General features: G+C 34.5%; 1 protein-coding gene and 2 long non-coding RNA genes across 6 annotated transcripts; 2 read left to right on the forward strand and 1 right to left on the reverse strand.

Annotated features, from left to right (window-relative positions):
* Positions 1 to 5,462: 5,462 nt before the first annotated feature.
* Positions 5,463 to 14,839, reverse strand: LOC110884737. Of its 3 annotated transcripts, none has more exons than XR_002561501.2 (4): positions 14,514 to 14,839; positions 14,301 to 14,416; positions 13,791 to 13,869; positions 5,463 to 5,989 (listed from the first exon to the last, which is right to left on the reverse strand). It is a non-coding gene; the product is annotated as an uncharacterized LOC110884737 (long non-coding RNA). The 3 variants fall into 3 exon arrangements; XR_002561500.2 differs by lacking the exon at positions 5,463 to 5,989 and adding an exon at positions 13,520 to 13,692 and having other exon boundaries at positions 14,514 to 14,838; XR_002561499.2 differs by lacking the exon at positions 5,463 to 5,989 and having other exon boundaries at positions 13,520 to 13,869; positions 14,514 to 14,836.
* On the forward strand, positions 6,777 to 12,155 carry LOC118482862. The gene is made up of 2 exons (XR_004869038.1): positions 6,777 to 11,435; positions 11,582 to 12,155. It is a non-coding gene; the product is annotated as an uncharacterized LOC118482862 (long non-coding RNA).
* A 2,625-nt stretch (positions 14,840 to 17,464) lies between the features above and the next one.
* Positions 17,465 to 20,157, forward strand: LOC110884736. Of its 2 annotated transcripts, XR_004869036.1 has the most exons (6): positions 17,465 to 17,844; positions 18,533 to 18,616; positions 18,765 to 18,843; positions 19,328 to 19,361; positions 19,641 to 19,696; positions 19,972 to 20,157. XR_004869036.1 is itself a non-coding variant. In XM_022132449.2 (5 exons), exons 1-5 carry the CDS (start codon positions 17,555 to 17,557, stop codon positions 19,973 to 19,975), a joined length of 468 nt encoding a protein of 155 aa, XP_021988141.1. In that variant the 5' UTR covers positions 17,469 to 17,554; the 3' UTR covers positions 19,976 to 20,157. The 2 variants fall into 2 exon arrangements, 1 of the variants encoding a protein (XP_021988141.1); XM_022132449.2 differs by lacking the exon at positions 18,765 to 18,843 and having other exon boundaries at positions 17,469 to 17,844.
* Positions 20,158 to 20,358: the final 201 nt, after the last annotated feature.

Below are 20,358 nucleotides of genomic sequence, written 5' to 3' on the forward strand. Positions count from 1 at the left end.
TGAGATTATGTGACAATATGTTAAGATGAGTTATACATAATGTTTTGAAAAGAAATCGGTTCATGAATGTTTCTTGTTATTAGTTGAACTATACATAAATATTTGATGATGAAAATGGGTTCATTGTATGTTAAAAAGGGTGAATGATGATATTGGTTGCACTTGGATTAGATCCGAAAAGTTTGGGTGTTTATACTAAGAAAATCGGCTAATGAATATGTTTGTCAAGTAGGATGCATGCTAGTAAAATTGTATCTTGATAGTTGTTCATGATTTTGGGTGAATAAGTGGTTAATATGTTATGAACTTGTTGAATATGTGTTTGAATATGTGAAGAACACTTTGAATGATAGTTAAGAATGTGAAAACCCTTGTGATTTTGATCCATCTTTGACTAGTAACCTGATTAGGAAAACTGTTAGTGGAATGCTATTGGTAGTTTCCTGATTTGGGCCTGATTATAATGTACCATTAATCTGACCATATCTGCATCAACACGTGAACTTGACAACGACAGCTTACCGACTCGCAATCACCCGTTGCGACTCGCAACCACAGCGTTACAACTCGAGACTACGCGGTTGCGACTCGCAACCATAACAGGACAAGCCGAAACCACAGGTTACGAGTCCCGTTGCGACTCGAGACCTTAGCATGATGAACCGAGACTACGGTTGCGACACCGGTTGCGACTCGCAACCATCCATGATCAACACACAGCATGACTCGAGACCATGCTTGCGAGTCCGGTTGCGACTCACTTTTGGGCCTAAGTTAGTGGGCCGAATTTATGTGCTACTGTTGATGTGTTACTTGGGCCTGTTATCACAAGCCCAACTGTTTGGGCCTTACACTTAGACTGTGGATTGTGTTTGAATGTTAACTGTGAACTGTTACTGATTATACGTGATTGCCAAACGTACTGAACATTTGTGCACTACTTGGTTCGACTCTGATTATACGTGATAACCGTGATAGGACGTTATTGAATACTTGCGACTTGATTGACTTTCTGTGATTAACTGCCGAGCAAACCGAGGTGAGTTCACACCCTTTACAAAGCATGGGATTCCCTGGGTTGGGAACGGGGTTAAGGAACGTGGGTTCCTCGTCTACCTCGGGTAGGACGTCAGTGGTTCAGGAATGTGATTCCTCGTCCGGATGGACGGATAAACGTACTAGACTAAAACTCTATCACGAAGTCCCTCCTTTTTGTATCGACTAATCGCCGGGCCAATGGCGAGCGGGTCATTAGTTAGATAGCGCTATTTAGGTCTGACAAGCCTCACACCGTGCCGCAGAGGACGGGCGTGAACTAATGGATCTGGGGCACGTCAATGATGATAGACATTGATGTTTTCAGGGCACATAAACATGACTACAGTCAGCAATCGATACGGTAACGAGTCTAGTATACACATGGGGTAGCCCCCACGGCTGGAGAGCCAGATGATGTACATGGGGTAGCCCCCACGGCCGGAGTGCCGGAGTAACTGGGAATGAACTGGTCACGTTTTTAAAACTATGGGGTAACCCCCACGGCAGGATGCCAGATAAAGTAAACTGTTTTCGAAAACAACTAAAACGAACGCCCACCCGTGAACTCACTCAACTAGTTGTTGACTCGTTACTACATGCTTTGCAGGACCATAGGTACTGAGCTGGAGCTTGCATGGAGGAGGATCGTTGTGGGACAGGGATTGCTACATGTTATGTTAAAACTTGAAAACTTTTGGAACTTATGTTATAACTTTGAACTTATGCTTCCGCTTGCAACTTAACTTGTTTGTTTTGAAACACCAATTGTGATGGTTAAACTTTTATAACTACTTATATGCTTGTTCAGTATGATTGGTGGCTGGATCCTGGTCAGTCACGCCCTCGGAGCGGGCGTTATCCGCAGGTGGATTTTGGGGGTGTGACAAATGCGCCGGCTAAATCCTCACTTTTATCTTGAATATTTTGAAGTCAATAATGTTGTAAACTAGTTTTTGTCCCGCCCGCGTTGGGGGCATTAAGGCGAGGGGCGGACCTATGTGTTCTTTTTGGGGCGGCGGACGCATCCCATGAAAAAAATTAGTGTATTTTTTTGGCAAAAAACCTGACCGCACCCCTTGAAAATATGGTTGAACCCCTCATCTGCACCTCCAACAAATTGTTCCTGGGTCCGCCACTGATTAAGTCAAACATTTATCTCTCATAACATGTACGTTTATGTTTCGGTTACTTATACATACTACACATAACACGATTTAAAAAAAATTACATCGAGTCAACCAATGAAAACAAAACATTACCATACTTTTTGCTAAAAAAAAACTAAAACGATGGGAAAACTATAATTTTAAACTCGGAGCAAAATTGTAATTTTTGAGGATAAATGAGCGTGTGCCAGATAATCGCCTACCACAAATAAAAATTACACCGAGTCAATCAGTTAAATAAAACACTATCATAGTTTTGTCAAAAAAAAAAAACAAAAACAAAAAAATTAAAATAAAACGATGGCATGACTATAAGTTTACACCGGTGTAAAATTGTAATTTGACAGAAAAAAAAAAACAAAGAAAATGGCAAAACTGTAAATTTGAACAAGGGCAAAATCATAATTTAGGTGGGAGGGAAAAACAAAACCAATGGTAAAACTGTAAATTTTTACGGGTTAAAATCGTAAATTTGGCTGGATTAATAAGGAAGTGTCAGACAGCTGCCTGACACTATTCCCTTAACTTCTCTTTATATATGTAGTATAACTAGTAGGTTGCCCGCGCGATGCAGCGGGGAAACGCAATACTTAGGTTGGTGATTTTAAGGGGTGCACAAGGCAGTTCGGTAAGGATTGATTTTAAGCCATTAACATAAAGAGACCAAATTTTTCACATAAGGGTGGAGGGAGTCGTTCAACCAATTTAGGGTGTCTGAGTTATTCTCTAGTCAATAATATCATGTCATGTCATGTCCCCATTTCACTCCTCATTTTGCACTTAATCACTGGCAATGGTTCAAACACCTAGAGAGTAGTAAGGAATTTAAAAAAATTGTGATCGGTTGAAAGGGGTTGGGACCCACCATTAAACCCCACTCTCTCCTCCTTCCCTCATCTTCCCGCAGCGGTGAGTGGTCACCGATTTAACCATTCCCCGCTCACCGATTGAAGGCCGGCATCCCTTCCCCGCTCGGCAACCCCCCTCCCCGATCAAACTCACCGCAATGATACCCTCCACCCTAAGATATTTCAAAAACCGATCTGTTTCGATTGGTTCATCGGTTATCAACATTGTGTCGGTTAGCTTTTTTATTAATAACCGAAATTTAACCTGGTGCACCCCTCCAGTCAGTTACTTTTTTCAAGTTTTTGCTTTTTCATATATTCCTTGTATTTTTATGCATGTTGAACTTGTACAGTGTGTATTAGCTCTTACCAATACAGATGGCGCAACTATGATGCATGCTTTATTCTTCAAATATGTGGGCCCATCTTTGTTTCTATGGTCCATTATTTTTTACAAAGCTTTCATTCGTAATTTAATGCAATTGTATGAGCCAAGAAAATTTTACGACATTGCAAACAAATAATATAGGGCTACAATAAAGAAGACCTTGGCTTGTATTCCTACAGAAACTTAATTTGGAGCCTGCCATGTCAAGAGAGTTAGCTTGCTCTTCTCTATTACAATTTACAAGGCAACTATGATTAAGCATTTAAGCTTCTTGATTAAACAAACAATGTGGGATTCCTTTTTATATGTCATGATACTCTTTGGGGTGTGATAAATATACCCAAGATAATTAATATACCCAAAAGTCAAAGTTAGTAATGATTTAGTAGTGATTAACTACTTTATTATATTATTTTATTATAAAGTTAAAAGTAATAATTATGTTTTATTATAAAGTCAAAAATAATAATTATGTTTTTTATCTTATTTTATTTTATAATACTTTTGTTACTTTTTTTATATTTTCTTATACTATTATTAGTATTAATATCAATATTAATAAATAAATAATCAAGACACTTTATTATAAACACGAAAATGAAAAAAAGTTCATCATAAATAAATAAAAGTTCATCTAATAAAAAAGTAAACGTGCAAACATTAAAACAATTAATCATCTAGATCGATAAAACCACTTTCACGACGATCCAAAGAAACACAAGTCACTGGAGAAACCAACCATCATTACCAAGTTGTTTCAATTTTCCGACGACTTCATCAGAGAAACCAGCCATCATCCGCCGGTTACCGACGGCTAGACCGGTCTCCAACATCCATATCAAAGAGATATACTCTGGCAAACTAAGACGGTTGTAAAAAAACTTGTTTTTAAAGATCTAGTTGTAAAAAATTTGTTTCATTGAGTTTTTTTTTTTTTTTTTATTGTACCTGAGTAGTGAAAAATTGAGGTGTCTCTAATAAAAAAGTAATCACCCTTTAGAAAATATAAAGTAATCACCCTTTAGAAAATATATTGGGCTCACGCATTACATGCTACGTATGTGCTGCAATGTGTTGTACTATTTGCTGTAAATGTAGTTACATGTGATAGTGAAAAGTCAACATCATGCAATCAGTGAGCTCCTAGACAAGGGGAATAATTATAATTATTTATCCAAAATTCATTTAAAAACCTTAAAAAATAACTATAGATAAACATAATATGCAAACTGTTAAAAACAAAATATTGATTTTCAAAATTAAAAAAAAAATGTAAATTACGTGGGCATAGATGGGGTGGGGTAGGGTGGGGTTAACGAGGTATTTGTTTGTTTAAGGTAATTTGTTTGACTATTCTTCATCGGTAAGAGAGCCTGTATCGGTTTTTTGATTTACTATTTAAAAAAAAGTTGACTTATGGGCGTATTTAACAACACCCTAATCTTTAATGAGAAATAGGAATAAAAGTTTTGAATATCTTCTAAAGAATATTGCAATCACTGAATGCTAGATGTGTGAATTATGACTAATCTATTCATGAATGGGCCAACGGAAGCAGGTCAATAGTCCACGAGATCGTGTATTTGTAACACATAGAACCTTCTAATTTATTATATTTAAAAAAGAAATAGATTATCATTGAAATATTAATATTTTTGTAATCGTATATTACACTTTGTTTCTAAAACAATGATAAACTGATATTAAAAAATTGTTTCTACTCAACCAAACCGATCATGGTTCAACCTGGTTTTAAAAGTACGTTTTCACCTATTACACAAGCTAACTCAATTCTAACATGTTACATAATTCGGCCTATATTACTACCTCTACCATAAATAAAGGACTGTGACATCTGCAGTCACTTCTTGGGCATAAAATTCCTAAAGCATTTTATTTGAATATTATCATGATCAAAATACTTGGCAGTTGGCACATCAAATTATTTAAAAAAAAAGTTCGGTAAAAAGACCTTTTTGGCCTTCCAATACTTCTATTATCATATAGTATAGATATGGCCATATGGGAGACATTAGATTTTTTTTTTGTCAAATGGCAATATTAGAAAACCAAAGCTGGACCCAGCAAGAAGCTAGGATAGCAAAGCAAACAGTTGCACATTACACCAAATCAAGACAACACCATTAAACCATATAATCAAAAATCCTCCATAAAGACCAATCGTTGCTTCTGATCTTTGACCAGAGAGACAACCAAAGGAAAGAGGTTCCTTTCACATCTTCCACCAACTCAAACCACTGCTCCATTTTGTTGTTGAAATTCCTGTTGTTTCTAGCCATCCATTATTATCAAACAAAGTGAGGCCATAACTATCAAACTAAGCACCTTCTTACCCTCCTTGAGTCCTTGGAAGGCCCGAACCCAGTGATGTGATCCAAGCCTCCCGGTTAGCGTGAAAGACGGGTGCGGGTAACACATTTACCCACAGACAAATTTAAATCCATACCATAGCCAAGGAGGGACACGAGACAAGAATATAGTCGGTCGTTTTCCATGATCACACCCAATCGACCGCATCACCATTCTTCCTAGACGATGATTAAAAAGCTCATAAGTTTTTAGACGATTAATAAGTTATTCTGTGAGCCCATTTACTTGATGTGTGAAAAGGCGAAGGCGTGACTTGTTCTGTTTATCTAATCCGAGAAAAAATGAACATGTTAACCCTGAATTTTTTTTTTTATCATGTTAGAATAAAACATATTCTGACTCGTCGACCCGATGAACCCATTTACTACACTCGTTTACAATCCACGAAGCCTTTACAACTTTAAAGCCGTGTAAATGGGTTCTTGAGTTTTAAAAAGGGCGCCCGAGGCGCCTTTAGTAATCTGAGGCGTGCTTTTTACAAGAAGTGCCAAAAAGCACACTTTTGGGGATGCTAAAAACCTACTGGATATATATAAAAAAAATTATATAATCACTTTGCGCCTTGAGTACGAAAAGCCCGTTGTTTTTGTGTTTGCGCTTCGCATATCAGTTTTAGACATCGTCGATTTTGTGTGCCTCTTGCTTTTTAAAACCAAAATGGGTTCAGCGGGTCGACGGGTCTTTATGTTTTTTACTCATTTAGATAAATGGGTTACACGGGCAGTGTTCGAGTACACGGCTTTAAATACGTTTGATTTAAGGTTCATATCTTTAACACAGCTAATTATATGGGTGGTACTAAAGTTCATCAATTTAACTCATCAACCTCGCAACGTAACATGATTCATACCCCTACTATATGGTCAAACTGACCGATATTCAACTTTAAAACTGACAATATGATTTGGATTTCCTGAAGGATTTATTATTATTATTATTTGTTAAAATGTACATTTATGATCAGTTTTAATATCATTATAATATAATGTATGTTTATGGTGTTTGTCACATGTATGTTGGACGAATGGGCTATGGAGCATGGGCTGAATGGAGTTGGGCTTTATAAAGCATGAAGATAGGAAGATGGGCTAAAAGAAGCATGTTCGTGTGAAGATGGGCTTGTCAGTTGAAGCCGGGTTATTATCAACCCGGATAAAGTGTTAGTTGGAGCGATATTTAAGAGAAAGTCCAGATGCTTCTCAATTATTCACCAAGATATTTTCTCTATCTAGAGTCTGAAGAGATAATAGCTTTTATGTTCGTTCCAGAAGATAAGAAGACTTCTAGGGTTTTATTCTGCTGTTCATCCTTTCTTGCTCTTGTCTCCTTATCGTTCTGCTGGCAAATCAGATAAGTTTATGTGTAGTCGATTATCACTTACATTCTTCTCTCTCATTGTGTTATTGCTCAGTCTGTTCGACCCAGCTGTTAGGGTTTGTAATTGTGTAGTTGTTCTTGTGAATCTCTCAGCTGTATTGTGAGAGATTTGTGTCTGTATTTCTATAGATAATCATCTATTGATGATTATCGTTTGATCTTTGGATCTTGTATTCTTCTGGTCTTACTGTTCTTGTAAGATCTTGGGTATTTTGGGGGTTTTTTCTGGTTTGGGTTAATAAAAGTTTCTCCACGTTTTGTCGCTTATTTTGTGTTAATGTTGTTTCTTGTATTATGTGTTGAGAATATATACCATTTTTGACATGGTATCAGAGCCGTAAGGCTCATAATTTGTAGTTTTTTTATCGGTTCGTTGATTCTGGGTGGTTTTTCATATATAGGGTTAGGTTTTTTTATCATTAAATTCTTCCGCTGTCAAGAAAGGTTTACATTTAATCTGCTAAACATTAGTTGTGTACAGTGGTTCAGGTTTATGAAAATTAATCGTCGTATTTGTATGCAAGAAGTCTGATTGTTTTCTGTAGTGTCTCTAGATCTGTCCCTTGCCATTTGATTCTGGTGTTTGATTGTGGGAGTTCTTTATAAAGCTCCGTTTTATGGTTCTTCCGCTGTGGGTTATTGATTTGGATTTAGAATTTTTTTATAAAGCTCTGTTTTCTGGTATTATTAAATGTTCTTGGTAATTTAATCAAGATCGTGTTTGTATTTGTTAAAATCTGGTGAAGTTTTGTTCGGTCATGTTGTTCTTTGTGTTTTTTGTGTTGTATGTTTCATTTTTTTTTGGGTTTCTCTTTGTCTGGTACGTTTTGACCTGTTTCTTGGAGTGTGTGCAGGCTCGCATCTGGTGAAATCTGTTTTGTTGTTTTTTGGTATGGCACAAATCCTAGTTAGGGTTTGTTGGAGGTCAAGGAGGTGTTCTATCATCTGTTATTCTCAAGACCTGTGTTGGTCTCTGAACCCTAGAAGGTTCAGGGCAAACTGACCAGGTGGTTTTGGTTTGTGGCTTAGTCAGTTCTTGTAGTTCTCGAAAACTACAGTTCTGATCTTTTTTTGGAGCATATTGCACCCTCTGTAAGATCTTTCCATTTTTTTTCTCGTTGTTGGTTAGTTGAAGTCGGGGTAGTGAGGACCGGCACCCTTGATTGTTTGTTATTGTTGATTCTTGTCTATTCTGTGGTTATCTGTTCTTTTGTTGCTTGTTGTTATCTGTTTTTTTTTCTTGTTGATTACTTGTATATTTTCTGTTGTGTTTTGGTTCCTTGTCTTAGAGTGTGGCTCCTGTATTAAGACCTGTCCAGGCACTATAAGTGATGAACCTGGAATCTGGACACTGATACAGCTTCGCCTTAGGGTTTTTGGTTGCATATAAGTTGACTGTTGTTTCTGTGAGTAGTTGTCCGTCTGTTAACTTGTGTTCTCCTTCTTGTATATAGTGTTCATTTACTTGTTTTTTGTCTTGGTTTAAAATTGCTAAATTGTCTAAGCATAGATTCATAAAAGCATTTGTTGAGGTCTTATGTTCATTAACTCTATGTTAGGATATAATTGTTATTTGTTATGTGAAGATTTTTTGATTGACTGCTCAATGTCTCTTGTTGAGAACAATCGAAATGTATGTCTTTCATATGAGTTGTATTTTTTTTTCTTCAAATGTTTTGTGGATTATGGTAAAGGAGTTATTTAGAATCGGTTCCTGTATGACTATTAAAATTGTTAAATGGAGGTTTGATTTCTTTTCACTGTCCATATAAATAAATAAAAAATTTAAAAGGTTTGTGTGCTATGTCTTAATCTGTTTATGTTTTCTTGTGGGTATCATGTTATCTGTTTTTTATGTGTTTTATGTGATATTTGGTTTGGATCAGGTGATTTGATTTTTTTTTGGCTGTCAAAGTGTCTTCTGTGCATAGCCGTATGTCTTATTGTTTTGTGTGGTATGGTTAGTCGAACTATGTGGTTCGTGTGTTTCTAACCAGCTGTGTTGTCAAGTGTGTTCTTGAATATGTTGTGCAGCCTTGTTTGCAGTTTATTTTGTGGTTTGTCTTGAATACTGCTAAAATGCTATTTGTTCTTGATATTTGTGTCTGCCTAGCTATGATATCTGTATGATGGGGATCATTGTCCTAAATGTTGTTAAATGTCTTGTATTTGTAGTCTTGATGTTTACTTGTCTATGATCTTGTTTGTATGATTAGCTTGAGCTGTATGGTTCATGTTTATTTAATGGTATTGTCAAGATTATTTTGTATATGTGATAGCCTTATATGTAATCTCTTGTGAGATATTTTTGGCTATGTCTTATTGTCTTGTTATTCTTTGTCTTGTGCGTGAGATATTAAATCATGTGATTTTGTACTTCTTGTTTATCAGTCTTGGTATGATTCTTATGATTCAGTATTTCGTGAAAAGTTTTTTTTAATCTAGTCATAAATCTGTTTTCTTGGTTGTTGAGTTATGTGGTTTACAACTTTAATCGTTTAACTAGTTGTATTTCTCAAGATTATTTCTTGAATGTTTATGATGATGGCCTTGTGTTTTTTCTCTTGTGTAAGAGATATTTTTCTGGTCTTAAAATCATGTGATTTTCTATTTTACCAGAGTTTGTATAGGCTGTAATTGTTGTCTGGTGTAGAAGTGTGTACTTCTCGTTATGATCAGACTTGTTCTTGAATCTTGTGATTCCTTTTTAGAAGTCGTGTGACTTTTGTGTTATCAGATATGATGTTTCTGATAGTTTTGATTGAATCGTGTGGTTCATTTTTTGTTGAGAGGTTGTAAAAGTTTTTGATTGAATCAAATTAGTCTTTAAGTTCCTCACAAGTCTTGTCATTTAGAAATGGTTTTAAAGTCTTAAAAGTCGTGTGACTTTATGTTTCATCATATATGTATGAGTGTATCTGATTTTAAAATCGTATGTTTCCGTGATGTGTAAATCTTTGTATGGTCAGATATGTTTCTGATACTATTAATGAATCTAGTGAGTCTTTGTTTTATTCTATATGGATCTGGTATTGTGACAGAACCTTGTGAATCTTTAGTCATTGTTTTACTAGATTTTTTATTCTCTTGCAAACAAGTTCATGTCTTTGTTATCTTTGGATATTCGTTTCAGTGTTAGATAAATTTGTTTTGTGTATGGAATTAGATCTTGTCGTATTGATGAGTTTTATGTCTTTGATCTGGGAAAGTGTTTTTTAGATCTGTCTAAAATTTGTATTTGGTTCAGCCTATGGGTAAATCATATATCTTGGTCTCAGATTTCGGGTTCTGAAATTTGGGTTATTTCTGATTGTTGTTTGGAATCTTGTGGTGTCTTGTTTGATCAAATTTGTGAATTTGATCTTGTTGTAGAATCATATGATTCTTTGTTAGTTGGAATATGTTTTCAGAAATGTTGATTTTTTGGTTGTTGCTAGAAGTTGTTTTGTCTGTTAGTTATTTTTCGCTAATGATTTTTTTTTTTGATGTGGATCTAAAGTTCACTATTCATTTGAAAGTTGTTGGTTTACCGAGTTGTATGACAAATTTACTTTGTATACTGTGTTGGTATGTGTCTTGTGTTTTTGATTCTCAGTGGTGGATTTAATGTTCATATGTTGGTTAAAAATCTGTGATGAAAAAGGCTGTTGTAATCGTATATCAATATGTTATATAATTTGTTTTGATGTCTTCTTCTAAAAAAAAAGGAAAGTAAGTCATTACATCTTTAGGATGGTTAAGCTGCAACAATAAAAAGGAGTGCTTGGTTGTTATATAGATTTTGGTTTGTTCAGTAACAGAAACGTATTGCCACTTGTGGGCCTTGCTACAATAGTGCGCTGGGGTTATCAAGCATGTTTGACAACTGAATTGAGGGGGGATGTTAAAAGTAGCTAAGCTATGTTTTCTTTTCTTTTCTTTTCAATTCAGTTGTTTACTATTTTTGTAAAGTTAATTGCTTATTGTATTTGTTATTCTTATTGAAGAATAATAAATAAGATGAAGGGCTGATTATGAAAGCTGATTATGAAAGTCTATGCAAGCTAAAGGGCTGTTTGGTTAAAAAGCTTAGGGGTTGGAGTTGTACAGTATGATGTCTAGAAGCAAAGGGGCTTAAGGTGTATGTCCAGGAAATTGTAACGAGTATAAAAGACTTATTGGTGTTCAGATTACAAGTCTTTGATTAGCTGTTGTGCACACTTCAACCTAAGTCACATACTGAGTTGTGTAAGTGCTTGGTAATGAATTTGTTTAGATATTAAAACTGAGGGGAGATGTTAAAATGTACATTTATGATCAGTTTTAATATCATTATAATATAATGTATGTTTATGGTGTTTGTCACATGTATGTTGGACGAATGGGCTATGGAGCATGGGCTGAATGGAGTTGGGCTTTATAAAGCATGAAGATAGGAAGATGGGCTAAAAGAAGCATGTTCGTGTGAAGATGGGCTTGTCAGTTGAAGCCGGGTTATTATCAACCCGGATAAAGTGTTAGTTGGAGCGATATTTAAGAGAAAGTCCAGATGCTTCTCAATTATTCACCAAGATATTTTCTCTATCTAGAGTCTGAAGAGATAATAGCTTTTATGTTCGTTCCAGAAGATAAGAAGACTTCTAGGGTTTTATTCTGCTGTTCATCCTTTCTTGCTCTTGTCTCCTTATCGTTCTGCTGGCAAATCAGATAAGTTTATGTGTAGTCGATTATCACTTACATTCTTCTCTCTCATTGTGTTATTGCTCAGTCTGTTCGACCCAGCTGTTAGGGTTTGTAATTGTGTAGTTGTTCTTGTGAATCTCTCAGCTGTATTGTGAGAGATTTGTGTCTGTATTTCTATAGATAATCATCTATTGATGATTATCGTTTGATCTTTGGATCTTGTATTCTTCTGGTCTTACTGTTCTTGTAAGATGTTCTTGTAAGATCTTGGGTATTTTGGGGGTTTTTTCTGGTTTGGGTTAATAAAAGTTTCTCCACGTTTTGTCGCTTATTTTGTGTTAATGTTGTTTCTTGTATTATGTGTTGAGAATATATACCATTTTTGACATTATTATTATTATTATTATTATTATTATTATTATTATTATTATTATTATTATTATAAGTTACAATTACTCAAAACTGCAAAACTGGTAAGAACAAAAAGATATAAAAAAAGGGAAAATTACCAAAGTAGCCGTTTGACCAAGCCATTTTCCAAAATAGCCATTTGACCGGGCATAATGCACCCTCCCATCAAAGTGAACTCCCATATTTATGCACCTTCAATCCAACCACCAGCTAGCCGACACGTGTCCCTGAAGCCTGAACCGGCTTTATGCCGCGTCGCCTGGCAGCCGAGCCGCTTCCCCCCCAAGCCAAGCCGCTTCGCAGAACACCTGATTTATGCCGCTTTGACTCTTAACTGAACTGAGTTTTCTAACTCAGTTAGTGGTTTCTTTTATAAAAACTAACCTACTTGGACTAACTAGGTTATTTTGAATGTATTAAAGGATCTACTAACTAGGTTAGTTTTCTACTAACCTTGTTAACCAAAAAATAATTTATTAAAATATTAGTTTATTTAATTTAATAAAATATTAAATTATTAAATTAATAATTGATAAAAAATAAAGAGAAAAGAGATAAAAAATGAATTCTATTATTCACAATATTCAACCGAGTTATTAAATATATGGAGAGAAAGAGTATTTTGATATTTTTGGATTTTTTTTTATATTTTTTGATGTTTTTTGATATTTTTTTGATGTTTTTTTTATATATTTTGATATTTTTAAAAAAATGCAACTGTCGCGGCTCGGCTTGTACTTTACGCGGCTTGGCTTGTAAATTAGGCGGCATGGCTTGTACTTGTGGGCAGGCGGTGAAGAGGCTTGGCTTGGGGGGGAAGCGGCTCGGCTGCCAGGCGACGCGGCATAAAGCCGGTTCAGGCTTCAGGGACACGTGTCGGCTAGCTGGTGGTTGGATTGAAGGTGCATAAATATGGGAGTTCACTTTGATGGGAGGGTGCATTATGCCCGGTCAAATGGCTATTTTGGAAAATGACTTGGTTAAACGGCCACTTTGGTAATTTTCCCTAAAAAAAACTAAAACTAATTTATGTACCTCATACAGCCGCCTTGGCCTTATGACAACAACAGATGAATGGCTTTCAGAAATAAAAGGCCAGTACTTTAGATCTCCAAACAAATAGATATACTATGTTTAAAACAGAAGAGAATCAAGTACTTTGTCATTAACCAAATAAAATTTAAATTCATTTAAGTGCATAACAATGTATGGTTATATTCCTTTAATAATAATAATAATAATGATAATAATAATAATAATAATAATAATAATAATATAAGACAATCATAATATATACAAAAGTAAAGCACAATTAAAAAGAAGATACATATGATTTTAAAGACAATTGTCCACATCACTAATTGAAGGCCCTCGAAAAACTCAACTCGGGTCAAGACTTTAGGTGTAATTCCTGAGATTGCATATCAAATGCCAATATACATTATAATATAGTACATATTTTAAGAGTAGACATTGGCATACATATATACATATATGACAATCACAAACCTGTTGCTTGGAAACTGACCCATTGTTGTTTTGTTGAATCTCATGTTGAACCGCAAGTTGTAGTGGCAGGGGATGAGTACTACAGAGGCAGGGAAGATTTCTTAAGGTAAGGAGAAATATACCACGGTTGTATTAATGCAAATAAGAAAATTAATACTGAAAAATATGATTAGAAAGTGATATAATAAGAAAAGACCTCGAGATCATCATGTTGTTTTTTTATGTTTTGTTGCCAAAATAGTTAGTCTATAAACATTACTTCTGTTATTATGATAACATATAGTACTCAACTAACAGAATAAGCAAACAAAATAAAAGTGTTAACCAGTCGAGCAAATGAAGGCAAAAAATTAAACACTGTAGAAAAATCAAGTGATAAGAGGCAGAAGAAATCAAGTTGAATCAAACAACATTAACTAAAAATTTAAATGCAAAATTAACATAATATTTACGCAAAAACTCAAGTGCTCAGAATCTTTAAGAAAATTAGGGGCATAAATAAACAATTACCTTTAATGATGACCAGAACCGATGAAGCTTTGTTTGTTTGGATATCTGTAAATCTTGATAACTGATGATTCGAGGCGATGAACATAGATGAAATGATGATTCCTAATAGCTTGACACTATGAACACCAATTATTTGAGACTCAAAATGTCATAAAACAAAACCTACTGTGAACAAAATTACAAAATTTCATGAATTGTTGGAACAAAATCTACCTTATTATCAGAGGACCAAATTCGTTGCACCAAATTCGCCAGAAAGAAATAATCGACAATAAAAGTCACAGCATTCAACTACGAATCAAACCCGAATAGTTGAGTGGTTTGGAACCGATTGGGAGAACACTTACTGAAGAACAATGGCCGAAGATTGAACTCCAAAATCTGCAAAGGAAAACCCTATAATTTAGAATTGAAGAAGAAACAATCTTAAATCTGTGAATTTGTTTCTGCCAGAAGTAGAATAGTTTATTGATTCAAGATTTAGAGAGAGAAATGGTTGTTGAAACAAAGCGAAAAAACGACAATAGTGGTAGGGTATTTCTCTGCCAAGCCACACACCAATATAGCCTACTTTGAATTTGAATTCTACGCGGGAATGAGTGGACCGCCAAATGCATCACAGTATGACGTTTTAAAATTGTAAAGGAAAATTTTAATCAAATTTTATTTTAATTGTGATGTTAACTAAAACTATGTCGGACTTTAATCATTTGTACACTAAGACATCATCTACTTGTACATTTTAATCCACACGTCAATATTGCCCAAGACAAATATCGAAACGTCGACAAAAATGAGTAGATCGTCACGGTACCTTCGTATTTTTTAAAAACATTATAGTTTATAAGATACGACAAGAATACGTAAAAAATTATAAGTTTGTTGTGGAGAGAGGAAAAGTGTAACTAATTATCCATAATTTTGTTAAAACCCAGGGATTTAAATGTAATAAGATTGGGGCTAAATTATAATTAGTTTAGGGGCTAAAAAATAAATAGTGTTTAAAAAACCAAACTACCCTCATTTTAGGGGTTTTTCTATAAATAAAGGAGGTGAAAAGTTCTTATTTTTTGGGTATCTTAAAATACCCCTCCCTCATTCATTATAATATAGTATAGATATAATATAATATAAATAAAGGAGAAGGTTCTATGCAGAACATTAAATATTGCGAGAACACGTAGAACAAAATGAATCATTCATTTTTTCAATTCTAAATCTAAAAAGTAAATGAAAATGTTATAAATGTAAGATTTATTGTTTCTCACACTAAAATTTAAAACAAAATATGAAAAATATTCAGTTTTTAAATAACTTACACACATGTAGGTTATGTGTAGGCTAAATTACTTACATGTATGTAGACTATGTGTAGGGAAAGATATATCATTTTTTTATGTATATATAATACGGGTCAGGATTTAGAGAAAACGGTGAAAAGTGTGAGAACGGTGAGAACGCTTATGGATCGTCCGATCAAAACAATCCATGGATTAGATTGCGCGGTGGCATTTTCGTAAATAACATCAATATGATTATGTGGGACACGCTTCAATAAGGGTAAAAGGGTTTTTTACCGCTCATATTTAAAACGCCATCAAATGATAAAACGCCATACAAAAAATAAAACGCCATTAAAAACAAACCGCCAAAAATTAAAAATAAAACGTGTTGAATATTACAGGAAGATGAAACAACACAAATAACTTAATTTCATTTATTAACATTTATTAGAAGAAATTTCCTCCTAAATTACGCGCCAAAAACATCATTATATAAACAAACGTAAACCATAGCTTCCATAATCACTTCAATCTATCCATTTTCTGCAAAAGAAAATCGTTAACCAAAAACGCCAACTTAAACAAAACGCCAAAAATGGCAACAATCGTTTCATGGAGATACACTCTGGGAATCAGGCGATACGTCCTCCATTTTGACAGCAGAAGGAGGGTGTATGTTAAGACGGTTAGGGCAATTCTTGTCACACCCCGATTTCCACGTGTCTCACCGGTGGGCCCGGTGGGGGATTACCGTGACGTGGTTGGCAACATAATAGTCAAACAACACAATTATATGAATGCACAGCGGAAGCAAAAGGTAAAATATATTACAATCCGAATATAAGTAATATCCAGTATTACAACGGAGAGTAAAAAGATCCACAGGCGGATCGATAATAAAACAGAAACAATAGTTCAACAGACTTTGACATCTAGAGCTTGCGAGACTTGAGTAATGATGTCTGGAGTAGCCAGCCTATTACGTCTAGCACCTGCACTTAACCTTTTTGGAAAATACGTCAGTTTACACTGGTAAATACAACTCAATTGACTCGTTTTGAAAAGAATTTGTAAATTGATTTGAATGTACTTCGGCAAAACTATCTTTATAACTTGGGACAATTATTTATATATAATCTTGTATACAGATTTACTTATTTGCCGTCCATTAGTACCGGTTAGAAGAGCCGGTTTAAGTTATCTGACACGCCACCGGTATAATGCCCACAAGGTAGATTCCTTTAGTGGATTACCAGTTTTTACATAATGCATCTGTCAGGTGTACGCCTACACCCCGTGCATAGGTCGTGGCCATTTCGTAAAATGATGCCAAGGATATCCGGGACATGGTCATTTAACCCCAAGGTGTAACATCCGTCAAAAACGGATATCCAAAATCCGACCCGTTTTAAAAAGACGGATCCTACACTTTAAACCTTGTAAATTTTTCGCGAAATAAATAATCGTTGAAAGATTTTGTTGTTAACTTAATTAATAAAATAGGGTTAATTATTTATTTTAGTTGTTTAATTAATAAAATTAATTAACTTTACAAATTAAAAGTTTTGTTTTCATATAAAAATAATCTAGTTTTCTTAAGGTTCAAGTTAGTTAGATTAGTTAGTAATGTTTTTAAAAAATAAAATAAAAAAAAAAACTAGCTTTGACCAGGGATCGAACCCAGGTACACCTGGTACACATGAAGCGCAGACAACCAGCTAAGCTACCTTTTGTTTTGGTGCAAGACTTCAGTATACTATAATCTTATATCCGCGAAAAAACGGAGTTTCCTTTTTAACTTTGGCCGCCAAAACAGAAACTTCGACAACTTTCATTTCCTTTTTCACATTTCGCTGATTTTTCGAGAATTGATTTGATTCCGCGTTTCCGTTTTGAACATCAATCAAGAACCTAGACTCTATATGGCACACGTACGATCAATCATCAACTCTTTTCCATAACTTGCGGGTCATGCGAAGACTATATAAAAACCGAATCCTTCATCTCATAACTCACACCTTTCACCACTCTCGAAACACACGGCTGAAGGAACAAGTGGTTTTACCGGAGATCGACGGAAGCTGTATAGAAGCACGACGACAGACAAACGAAGAACACGCTGTCGCCGGAGAAGTTGAGAACGTCGGAAAACCTCCACTCCATTCTTTATTTCGCTTCGCCGGAGAACCTTTGGAACTCGCCGGAACCAAGCAAACCTTTCGGAAGTTCACGACGGGAATCCTCCGTTTCGTTACGTTTCGGTATAATTCTCATATTCTTTTTGAATGCATAATTTTTTTGACGTTTAGAACATCCAAGTTAACTGAAAGTTGAAGATAGAACATAAAGAGTGGTGGTTTCGGGTTGGGTTAAAACGTAGAAGATGATTCCCTTTCCTTTATTTCGTTTCGGTATACTTTCTTTATCGAACCATTTTTATTCTCGTATGAATCCTTTCGAATACAGTTAACTGTTGAAGAGCAAATTATAAAATCAGTTGGGTGGCTGTTTTTATGGTCTGATCGTTTGTATGGATTTTCTTTTAATGGAGGAGGTAACATGCTGTTACAAATAAAAACAATGCAATTGAGAGGCCACGGGTTCGACTTCGGTTTGGACCGATTTTTACTTCTAATTTTGGCAGATTATTTCTTTTAAATCATTTCTTCTATTTTAATATCCTCAAAGTCCATTAATCACATAAACAAAACGTTTTTGGCAGAAACCTCCTAAATCCATTTTTTTTTCTTTTCTTTTACTTTAAAACCCCTATATTTATTTTATATAATTACTAGTTTTATTTTATAAAACCTCTAAGTGTATTATTAACATAAATCAATTATTAAACTATTACATCTAAATAGTTAATTGCAAACTATAAAAAATAGGAATATTATTAAACTTAAACGTTATTTAGATCGTTCACGTGTGTGGTATCTTTCAATCTAGGATAATCGCTCTCGCGTTCGTCCTCTTGGAATTCTCCATCTTTACTCGTGCTTTATTTCGAGGAATTCTCCAAACGCAACCAATGTTAGTATACTTGATCCCATTTTTTTATCACTTTTGGGTGCAACATGTATTCTATCTAAAAACACGCAACGCTTGAAACTTGTTATATGCACATTCTATCCATTTTAGAAAAACGTTCAATAATGCCCCTTCCTGACTGGATTGCCAGATGACGAAAAACGCCCAAGAATAAGGGCATTATTCATCCTTATCATTACGCATGGTCTTAGTTATTATCTTATATTCAGGTGTGTACCTTGAGTTGTGATTTGTTCTTATTTTCTTCACATGATATATATTTGTTATAAGCAGCAAAAGTAATTATCTCTTATTTTTGCTAGACTGGTATGATAATGTGATACAACCTAGAATCATGTTTTGTATTTGATTATATGTGATTATGTATTAATTTTTCATGGCACATGTTCATGTTAGCTCACCACATGTTGAGCAATTTATCAACTTTGCATTATCTTATGTTAGAATGGACCAAGCAGCAATACAAGTATCCTTCATTTTAATTATGCTTTTTTCCTTCAATGGGTTCTACACACTGTTGTTTGACGTTTGACTTTCAACTTGCAAATCACCATGAAACATTTTAGCTTCTTGCTCATATGGGCATGATTTTTAACATTCTCTATGTTAGTTTTTTTAGCTTTTATTTTGCTTCTGCTTATTTTTTTGTGCAATTTTACAATTTAATTTATACTTTATACATTTCTTTCACAGATACGAAGAAAGACACCGTGTCATCGTCAATAAGGTACTAGTTTATTAAAAAATATAATAAATATTGCTTCAATTCAGAAAATTATGTTAGTGTGCTGAGATATGAGATACCCATGTCACATTACGAAATATTGCTTCAATTTATAAGAAAATGTATTGCTTAGGTGGTGCCATGATATTGGTCATGAGCATGCTGCAAATAAGCCTCGACTAAGTAAAAACCGTTTTCCATGTACATATTTTTAAATCTTTGTTATGTTCTTCTAATTATGGAAGCTTTCAACAATCTACTTTGATCTTTTCCTTTTTTCAGGTCATGATGAGATTGGGCAAAACAATGTTACTCTTGTTATACGCGATAAAACAAGAGTAAGTGGTATAAAACAAATTGTCATGTTTCGGTTTATTAGTTTTTTTTCCTTATTGATGAATTGACCAGATTAAAGGTGTTGCTCTTTCTAGCTACAAAGAGAAGGAAGAACAGTTCACAGAACACGTAGAGTACACGTTTTTTAAAAAAATATTATGACGGACACTTAGACCTTAAATGATAAATGTGCCTCATTTTATGTCGTTTTTTCTTCATACCCTTTTGACTGATGAAAGAGTGGATGGAATTGAGGATTTTTTTATTCATTTTGTAGGTGAAGATGATGGAAGTGAGTAGGAAATCTGGGCATGCTACACAAGCAAATGGTGAAGGATCGTTAGTGTTCACTCACGTAGTTTAGTGGAATATTGTATTTCTGTTAGTGTTTTTTTTTTTTTGAAATATTACATGAGATATTGGTTTGTTAGTATCAACATTTATGAAATCTATTGTTAATTTTTAAATGTCTGTTGTTATTTTTTTTAAATATTGCATGAACCGAAGTGATTGGATATATATTATTCTCTAGTATGAGACAATTATCATTTAATAAGAAATCTGGTAATTCTAAAAAAATATATTTTTTTTAAAATACCTAAAACCATGACACGCATCTAAGCGTGTCATCATATTTATGACAAGGTCTTCCTTGACATGCATT

This window comes from Helianthus annuus, chromosome 10 (assembly GCF_002127325.2).
Source record: "Helianthus annuus cultivar XRQ/B chromosome 10, HanXRQr2.0-SUNRISE, whole genome shotgun sequence".
Lineage (NCBI taxonomy): Eukaryota > Viridiplantae > Streptophyta > Magnoliopsida > Asterales > Asteraceae > Helianthus > Helianthus annuus.

Excerpts from the sequence above, each read along its gene's own strand:
- LOC110884736 (XM_022132449.2), top strand. The coding sequence starts at position 17,555 with ATGCGAAGACTATATAAAAACCGAATCCTTCATCTCATAACTCACACC. Across the intron at positions 18,617-19,327 it reads ATTCTCCAAACGCAACCAAT|ATACGAAGAAAGACACCGTG; the intron begins GTTAGTATACTT and ends TTTCTTTCACAG. Across the intron at positions 19,362-19,640 it reads ACCGTGTCATCGTCAATAAG|GTCATGATGAGATTGGGCAA; the intron begins GTACTAGTTTAT and ends TCCTTTTTTCAG.